Consider the following 10555-nt stretch of genomic DNA (forward strand, 5'->3'; position numbering starts at 1 on the left):
GGCCACTTGAGAGCCCTTGTTTTGACCAAGTTTCGGCCTGTCTTTCGCTACGGGGTACTCAATTGGTATCTTGTTATACTTCTTATCAAGTATTCTATCAATGGTGACGCGAGCGTACCCCTGTGGAATTGGGCGGCCATTAATTATCCCGTCTCCCACAAGCCAGACCTAGCCAAGCGCCACCTTGTCCTTTGTCCATTCCTGACGGATGTACAACTTGACATTGACGGGTTTAGTGATGTCGTCCACCGGATGAAGCACATTCGTCTCTTCTTTATCGAGTGGGGTCGATCCGCAGCTGCTGTGACCCCTAAACTGTGGGCTAAAGGCAGTAGGAGTAGGGTTTTATAGTAATCCTAAGCCCTTGGACAGCAAAATTTGCTCGACTCGCGCTTCAATAGTCATCTCAATCCGTGCTTCCATTCTATCTTCCATCTCTTTTAGTCGCCTCAAATACTCTACCTCCTGTTCCGCTCTACCCCTTGAGCGGCTTCGATAAGTGTTAGATTCTTGGGGGAATGCTAGTTTCCAAGGAACAACATCGGTTCCTGTAGTGTGACTAGGGTGCTCCTTGGTTCCGAGTGCTTGGGTGAGCATGTCTTTCTCCCTATTAGAAGTGCGAGTCCCTTGCCTCACCTCCTCAGTTACCTAGGAGATCCTCTAGATGAGTTCGCTCATGGGTTCATTTGTGGAGCTAAAGCTCCTTTCCTCGGCGTGCCGTACATTACTCCTCATATAGTATATTACCTATCTAGGCTCCCAATCGGCGGTCTCAACCTGAACGCCTTCCTCAGCAAGGCTATCCATCTTTTGAAGTTCTGCTTCAAATTCTGGTATCTTTTTAGCATAGCCACGAGAGCCAAGATGATGAGGATTCGTCGCTTTCTGCAAGTTCTCCTTATTCTTCCTGCTCAGTTCTAAGTACTCCTCGGATAACCTGTATTTCTTGAAATCCTACCAGAAGTCCTTCTGCTTGCTAAACTGTCCACCATCGAAATTTGGCTCTTTATTTTAGAGGATAAAATTCTTGTACAATGTCCCCTTGAAATTCTTGAAGCATGTCCCCATGATTTCTTTTGCTTTTTTCTTGACTAACTCCCTGTCATACTCCCTTGGGAAAGTGAAATACTCTAGGATCTTGACATCCCATATGTAATCCTTCTCACTTTCGGGAACCCTCCATGGGTCATCATCTTTCCCAATCCACTTTCTGTACCTAATTGGGATGAAGTCCCTAACAAGTAACCCGAGGATAGTCTTGTATTTGGTCAAAGCTATAGGCAGTGAGAGTGGATCCCCAAATTCATCGAACTCAGTAATGTGCCAGTGTGCATTCCGACCAACAAGAATCTTTGACACGCCTCATTTGGATCTGGCCTTCCTGCTACTCGAACAGTCTGGCTCCTCGACCGGCGGAGGCTCCTGCTAGAGACACCAAGTAAGCTATGACCCTCTCAATTGATTAGCGTGTGTGGCTACATAGTCACATGATACCAAAGTTACCTATCCATCTTGGTCATTTTGACCCAGATCGAGCAGGCCGAACGGGTTCCATGGCTGCCCGTTCTCACCGTCCTGATTGACACCATCACCGTTTGTCGGATCATGCGGCTCTCCCGTCCCAGTGATATCAACCGCTTCTTGTTGCCGATCTATTCTTCGATAATGGGGTAACAGGCGACAATGAGTCATGACTGTGACACGATCGTGGTTAGTTTTGGACGCGGACAACTACTAATAGCATATGTTCATATATATATATAGACACACACACACACACACACACACACACACATATATATATATATATATATATATATATATATAATATGTTTAATACAAAGTCTAATAATAAGTCCACATACAACAAAGTCAAATAATAACATATGTTCACCTAGAACAAATTCATTGTTTGATTGACCATATACAACAAAGTCCACCTACTGTTCTATGAAACTAAGCCTACATCAACTTCCAAATAAGAAAAGCAATGACCATATCCATAAATAAAAAAGCATGACATCTTTCTAAGACCAAGGAGCAATTCTCCTAATCTTCACATCTCTAGCGGGTGGCTTCTCTTCAATCTCTAGTGCCAGCGGATGGCCATGGTTTGCATTCACTGGACCATAGTAGGCCGATTGCCCATGGTTTGCCAGGTAGGCCGGATGACTATAGTAGGCCCTCAAAGCTTCAGCTTCTGTGTTGTACTTTTTGTGTAAATTACCAGGGTAGTGATTGACTTGAGCATAACAATCTTCCCAGGTTCGATAAATCCTAGTTATGTGACCAACATGCACTACATACCATGCCATGGTTACCTATACATTTAAGTAAATTAGGCATGTGGTAAGTGGTAATAGTAACTCACTGAACTAGGGAAGCTTAAGAGTAAGAACATTGTTCGGCAATACATTGTCAGTATTGCTCATGTGCAAGATGAATAACCAAATTCTTCATTGCTCCCAATAGTCATATTATACCGATTGGTTTATGAATTTTGGAGGAAGCTAAAATTGACTTATATAGTCATATCTTAATAAAATCCACTTATTCAGGTGTCACTTATCTATGTCATGTTTTACATTGCCATTAGTATCTAAAAAACCTCTCATTGATGCATTGGTAATCCACACACTATTATGTCGAAATCTACATGAAACATGAGGCTGTGGATACCACTGCTCTAATGAATAATATTTGTAGATATGTCAATGGGGCTTTTGCTATAAAAGGGTTCATGAATAAATAATAGAAAACCACATCTTCTAGGAAATTAAAAAATCAACTAGATGCATTTTTGGGATGCTGGTGCATGTCTGTGCCATTGAAATGTATCATTTCTCCTGACTGACAGAGAGGCAAGAGCACACAAATTTGTACTTGAACATCAAATACATAGCTACAATGTTTGTATCAAGATCACACAATACATCATCATCAGTAATCATCTAAAATCTGCTAGAAAAGACTATCTTAGTAAGGATGCTAGAAAGCTCATAAAAAACCAGTAAATGCTCTCCGAAGTCACAAGGCAGTTCTTTATTTTTTGTTCTAGACATTTAAAAATCAGATGCCTGGGATTCTTGACTGAACAAAGAAACATACCCTAATAGCATCATCAATGTGGGCATACACTATCAACTGTCTTAAAAAACTATAATACACATATAAGTGGATGTATTAGAACTAATTTTTCCTAACATAGTGTATATTTGTCACTTTCTTCTTGTCCCAACCACTCCATGTTATGCCATCTTGTGACTTGGTCAATTTACTCATCCCATGCTCTATCTAGCAATCCATAGAGCCACCGAGGCCCTAGCTTTTTTCCTTTACCTGGCATTCGAGCCTACGTGGTTTAAGGAGACCACTAATACTCACGGAAGATGGAGTTTAGATGACCATGATTATACGTGTGATGTGGGTGGTACAAAAAAATCAACAATGTTACTAGCCATAGGTGGTGGAAGGTAGGAACCAGGAGGGAGAAGTGCTATTATGAGGCGCTAACACCATGGGGCATTTCATCAAACATACAGCGGGCAGTGAGCCACGCACTCACCATGGGGGAGGGAAAGCAGCTGTCCGCGTGCTCCTAAAGGCCTCAGTGGTGGGAGTGCTCCTGAACGCACTCACTGGGAAGGAGGAGGGGCACGGCCGGTGTCGTGGACGATGAACGACGGCATGGACGGCGTGGTGCTCCGGCTTGGGGCAGTGGATGGCGTGGGTCGGTGCTCCAGCATGGGGCGGTGGACGGCGTGGGGTGGTGCTCCGACGGTGCGGGGGGAGGGGTTGGCGCGGGGTTGAAATGAATTTGCATAATTTCAACCCGCACCTCTTTTATACCAGTATCTCATCGCTGCCGGTTGTAAGTCGGAACCGATAGTGATGGGGGTACATCACTGCCGGGTAACTCCCCAAACCGATAGTGAAGAGTGTACATCACTGCCGGGTCATTCTCCAAATCGACGGTGATGTGGTTTAGCAGTTAGGTCTTAAGTATTATAACTTTTTGTTTTGTTTCGAACTCCTCCGACTGTCTCAACGGTTAAGGCCCTTCAACCAAGCCTCCGAGACCCATGTTCGAGTCCTAGGCGACCCAATTTTTTTGTTTTTTTATAAATTATTAATTTACTTAGGAAAATAGCTCATCACTGTCAGTTTTGATTGTAAACCGACACTGATGGGGTACATCACTGCCGGGTCATTCCCCAAACCGACAGTGATGTGGTATAGCAGTTAGGTGTTAAGTAGGACAACTTTTCATTTTGTTTTGAACTCCTCCTACTAGCGCAGCGGTTAACACCTCTCAACTTAGCCCCCGAGACCCGTGTTCGAGTCCTAGACGGTCCAAATTTTTTATTCTATTTTATAATTTATTAAGCGGCCTCAAGGTCAAAACAAAAAAGTAAATAACCCTAAGCACACATCCTATACTAGCGCAGTGGTTAAGTCTCTGAACTCTGCAGCTCAAGACCCAAGCTTGAACCCGAGGGCTGACATAATTTTTTTTAATTTTTTAAATATCACTATCGGTTTTTAAAATAAATCGATAGTGATAACTAGTATCACTATCGGTTTATTCTCATCAATGCTGGTTTTTTAAAACCGATAGTGATGCTTATATATATTAAAAGATTTCTTTTATATACTGAATAAATAGAAGCATATATATTCCTATGTCGAAAAGGCTTGAAATTTTTTTGGCAAGCTTGTACACCCAAATTAGGACCCCACAAGGATCTTAGGTTTTTCTGATCAGTTTTTTTATTTATTATATTTTTCTGTGTGTTGAATGAGACAAAAGAGGGTGAATTCCAATCTTGGACTCAATAGATTTTGTCATCCACATTCACAAAATTCTTATCCCTAGGGCACATAGAGCCTGTGTAAAAGTTTGGCATCATTCCGGATATTTTCATGGGTAGACACATTTCAACCTATAATTAAACGGTCTCGTCGCGCGAAAATTCAATTAAACCTCAGAAAGTAGCAAACCATCTCCGGAAAATCCCAAACTTGGTGTTTCCTTCACACGTGGCACGTGCAAGCCTAAGAAAAAGTTTGAGACCAATATGATATCGGAATACTATAAACCAAATAAACCTTGATAACCTATATATATAGTCATGGTTCGATGAAAGGGCACGTGTACCTCTGTGAAGCATGTATACTCCGCCTATGTCAAAATGGCTTGAAATTTTTTTGATAAGCATGTACACCCAAATTAAGACCTCACAAAGGATCTGAGGTTTTTCTAATAAGTTTTTTATTTATTATATTTTTCTCTATGCCGAATGAGATAAAAGAGGGTGAATTTCATCTTGGATCCAATAGATTTTGTCATCCACCTCCACAAAATTCTTATTCCTAGGGCACATTAAAGCATGCGTAAAAGTTTGGCACCATTCTGAATCTTTTCGTGGGTAGACTCAGTTCAATCTATAATTAAACAGTCTCATCGCGCGGAAATTCAATTAAACCTCAAAAGGTAGCAAACCAACTCTGAAAAATCTCAAACTTGGTGTTTACTTCACACGTGGCATGTGCAAGCCTAAGAAAAAATTTGAGACCAATACGACACCAGAATGCCTATGAACCACAGAAACCTTGATAACATATGTGTATAGTCAAGGTTCGATGAAAGAGCACATGCACCTCTATGAAGCATGTATACTCTGCCTATGTCGAAATGGCTTAAAAAATTTTTTGGCAAGCATGTACACCCAAATTAAGATCTCACACAGGATCTGAGGTTTTTCTGATTAGTTTTTTTATTTATTATATTTTTCTCTGTGCCGAATGAGACAAAAGAGGGTGAATTTCATCTTGGCCCCAATAGATTTTGTCATCCACCTCCACAAAATTCTTATCCCTAGGGCCCATTAGAGCCTGTGTAAAAAGTTTAGCACTATTCTAGATCTTTTTGTGGACAGACTCAGTTCAACCTATAATTAAACAGTGTCGTCGCACGGAAATTCAATTAAACCTTAGAAAGTAGCAAACCATCTCCGGAAAATCTCAAACTAGGTGTTTCCTTCACACGTGGCACGTGGAAGCCTAAGAAAAAGTTTGAGATGAATACGACACTGGAATGTATATTTCTAGTTGCCCAATAAATATTACACGAATTACATGTATGACAATAATTAAACGTATAAATCCGTACAAATTAAAATTAGAACTCAATTAAACTACGACCTTGAAAACAACCTAATAAACATTAATTACTATCGGAATCACTGCCGGGTTCGATCGGGCCACGCACACTAACATGTCTCTGTAGCCATATATGGTAATTGATGTCACGGATTATGTATCCGCTTGTATCGATGAAGTCCAATGCCTGTATAAGTGCACTCTCTCGTGCCTCACAATACCGAAAGAATGGTTGGCCATAGATATAACCTACTGAACAACCACTGCCCCTGTTAGTAATCCTTATGCAGTACTGGCATCTTTCTACAGTGAGCTGGCCGAGGTTACCATTGCAGAAGTCCCAATCGTACCTGAGTTGCTCTGTAGCTTGGTCTAGAATGGCCCACAAGCCACATGTAGCATAGGTAAGGTCCTGGAGCGCAATCTGCATATAGAGAAAAAGAAAAAAATTAGAGAATATTATTACAATAATAAATAATAAATAATCATGACTCTGGTATAAGTGACCATTTTACCACATGTGCATGGTTGTAGCTCGCAAACCATTCGCTTGCTTGCGGGACGAAGATATCACTAGCATTCAAAGCAAGTGCCTTTAAGTGCGAGAAATCAGGCACATCATAGCAATCACGTCGAAGTGCCTCTAAACAGATGCGCACGGCACTGAATTGGGCGCTTATCATGTCTGGGCTCTGTCTTCCCGTCTCGTGGATATGGTTCCGATGATTTGCACCCCTCAAAGGGATGAAAAAACTGAGTTCACACATCCATAGCTGACCACTTGCATTAGATGTCATGTTCTCGACGATGTTCGAGATAAAGAACCAGCTAAGTGTTGTTCGCAGCCAATCTATTGGGGATATAGTCTGTGACATATATGTATGCAACAATGATATTAAACTAATTACATTTATTTGTTAGCATCAAAAAACAAAAGAAGTTGGAAAATATTTCATACAATAGCTAGAACAGGGAACCGTGGAATGGCCACATTATGAGCGAATGGCTCATCGCTAGGGTGGAAACCTGGTTCTTATGGTAGGGGAGGTCCGTTGTTCATACCACCTGATCGATAAAATGCTAAAAAATATGAACATAAAATATATGCACAAAAAAATCTTCCAAGTAAAATGTGGCAACATAATTAAATATAGATCGAATGCAAGGAATAAGAATATATATAAATGTAGAATACAAAGAAATATGAATATAAATATAGATCAAATGAATATAGATAGAATATTGGAGAAGACAACATATCAATACCATTGAAAAATGCAGGAGCCATGACCAAATCACGTAGAGAGAGTCGATTTCTTGAGAAGTGAGAGTGAAACGTGAGAAATAAGACTGTGAGAGTTCATGGGTGGGTGGGATCGATGTATGTGGTCGGCGGTTTGTTTTATAAAGGGGGGCATGGACATCACTGTCAGTTTTTAAGTAGAACCGACAGTGAAAGTTAATATCACTGCCGGTTTGTAAGTAGAACCGACAGTGAAGATGCATATATGTAAAGGATGTATTTATTTAGATAGTATAGTGGGAAAGTTTTAACAACAACGATATATTTATTTGGGGAAATTGGCTGGCGGACACCCACAGTGGTGGTCATTTGCTGGTGGACACCCAAAGTGGAGTTGTATGCTAGAAGACACTCTAGTTTATTGTAATTATGCCAGAGGACACCGCGGGCCGGTTTCTAATGGTTGAGTAGAGAGAAAAATTCAGTTTGGACATCCGGTGCCCCTGAGCCATATTTGGGTCTGGTTGGACTAGCTAATAAACGACCCAAGCCTGGTCTGGTTGATTGGCCCCTGCGCTAGACGAAGCGCCACCGCCACCTGCGCTATGGCCCGGCCATGGCTGTTGACAAATATCTCCCCAGCCAAAGCACGTGAAGAACGCCAGCCCAACACTGCCTTCGACCCAGCAATGGCGCGCACCAGCGCCGCCACGGCCGTGGCCCCACCCCTGACCCCCGCGACCACGGCGTCGTGCCCGCCCTCGGCGCGGCACAGGCGCTCCACGGCCGCCAGTGCGCACTCAGGCTACCCGGCGCCGCCTTCCACCACTCGGCGCGCCAGCGCCGACGCGGCGCCCACCGCCACGGCACACGGGCGGTTCTCCTTGGCCAGGCACAACGCGAACAGGGCCCGGATCCCGACACACACGGCGCGGGCGTTGGCCTTCTCCTCCACCAGCGCCACCAGGCCATCCATGATGCCCTCGATGGCGCCCTGCACGGCACGGGCCTCCGCTCCCGACGCCGACGCCGCGGCCTCCACCACGGCGCCCGCGTGTTGATCTCCCACTCTAGCAGCTCACCGAAGCTGCTTGGGCTAGACCGCGTGATGATCTGCACAGGGGTCAGGCAGCTGCTGCCCGGGACATGCCTGCTCCTGCCACCGATGTCATCGATCGCTAGGAGGTGGTGTAGCTGCCCGACCACGCTGACGGCCAGCGCCTCGCCAGACCGCACGCGGAGGACTTGCCGGAGCGTGTCGATGTCTAGCTCCTCCAGCCTCACCTCCACGCCGCTGAACTGGAATGGGATGTCGAACACCTCCACGCCGCTGAACTAGACAGCAGCGCCCGTGATAGGCCGAGGACTAGGTTCAGCAGCTTTTGCGCCAACGCGTCGGCAAAGACGGCGGCGACCGTGCCCTGCACCGTCCGCTCCACTCTCTCCCTCTAAGAGCGGGCCCCACTCATCATCTTCTTCCTTCTTCCTCCTAGAGCAGCCGAGCTGGGGTAGGGGCTTGACAAGGCCGACGAGCAGCTACGCCATGGCAGGGGCAGAGGCGGTGGCGAAGCTCTTGCGCTCGGACGTCTATCCCGAGCAGAGGCCCTCAAGCTGACCGCCGAGGTCGCCGTTCGGCTGGCCGCCGCTCGACATCACGCTCTGGCTCTGGCTCCATCTGTTCACCCCTCCCCTTCGCATCTGTTGGGGCCACCGTAGCACCAAAGCCGCCACCACCAAAGCTGCGTCGCACTGACCCACGATGTTGCCTCGGCCCTCGCTGTGAGCCATAGCCGTCGGAACCGTGCCTCCTCTGGCCCAGCTGTCGGAGCCGAACGCCACTAGTACCGCCACCCTGCGCCTGCCTTGCTCCATTGCCCAACCAAGCCTCCTCCTCATCCTTGCTCTCCCTGCCCACCGTACTCTACTCTCCTGCTCTCTCTATCCCGGCATGCTTAGCCTCGGCCCCCACCACGTCGGGCCATGGAGCTCCCCACGCCAGAGTCGAACACATTAGGAGCTAAACTCCTCGCCGCCCGTCGAAGAAGCTGCCGGAGCCGCGCTAGCCTCTACCCACCGCCGCTGCCCTACTTTGCTCACTCGTTTGCGACTGCACGAAAAGGGAATGGTGGGCTAGGGTGGCGCCCACGCGACGGCATCCAAAGCCGAGCACCCATCCATGTCACCCAGGCCAATGAGCTAGTGACACTTCATCTCACGGGACCCACACGGAAGTGCCTCCACCTCTTCCATCTGTGGACGCAGTTCGCATGAACCAAGAGTGGGAGCGCGTAGTCCATAGCATAGTGCAATAGCTGGTTCATGGAATAGTGCAGTAGGCCGAACCCACCAGCCCTGGCCTACGCGTCATCCTCTAGACCCAAATGTGGCTCAAGGGCACCGGATGTCCAAACTGAATTTTTCTCTCTCCTTAACCGGTGGAAACCGGCCCGCGGTGTCCTCTGGCATAGTTACAACAAACTAGAGTGTCTTCTAGCATACAGCTCCACTTTGGGTGTCCGCTAGCAAACGACCACCACTGTGGGTGTCCGCCAGCCAATTTCCCCTATTTATTTAGATAGTAATGAAATACATCAAAAAATAATAAAAATATTAGAAATAAATTATATATACGATAACAAAGACCTTACACTAAAATTCCATATACGATAACAAAGACCTATTTGCATATAGGTAATGTTATAATCAATGTGTATCAACACATTATAATGTAACCACCTCAGTAGCATTCTTCTAGCACCAACTAGAGGCAAACAGCAGCACCGAGGTGGTCTACGAGCTATACCGGTTGGAGATGACAAGGTGGCATCGATGAATCTGCCTTATCTGTACATGGCCTTTTTCTAGATGCGGACCACAGCGGATGGCTCTATGAACCTCGTGGCATCTCCAATCTTCGGCGTTGCTCTATCTTCAGTAGCATTCTTCTAGTACCTCTTGTGTGCACCATTTTGGTGGACTACGACGCATAACGATATATGTGGTTTGTTGTGAGAGGAAAACATTGTATCATGGCTGATAAGGCTTGCCTGAAACCAACATGCATGGAGAGGCTAGCTCCTGGCCGAGGGCTATTTTATAAGGGCTAGCAGTCGTGGTATATTTTTATTTCTGAACTAAAGTTGTTGGGGT

At 45.5% G+C, this 10555-nt stretch overlaps 1 protein-coding gene across 1 annotated transcript; it reads left to right on the forward strand.

Moving 5' to 3' along the window:
* The first annotated feature begins 8010 nt into the window (after nt 1–8010).
* On the forward strand, nt 8011–8466 carry LOC136492239 (Holliday junction resolvase MOC1, chloroplastic-like). The gene has a single exon (XM_066488325.1). The coding sequence runs from the start codon at nt 8011–8013 to the stop codon at nt 8464–8466; it is 456 nt and encodes a 151-aa protein (XP_066344422.1).
* The last annotated feature ends 2089 nt before the right edge of the window (nt 8467–10555 follow it).

This window comes from Miscanthus floridulus, chromosome 11 (assembly GCF_019320115.1).
Source record: "Miscanthus floridulus cultivar M001 chromosome 11, ASM1932011v1, whole genome shotgun sequence".
In the NCBI taxonomy this organism is placed as follows: Eukaryota; Viridiplantae; Streptophyta; class Magnoliopsida; order Poales; family Poaceae; genus Miscanthus; species Miscanthus floridulus.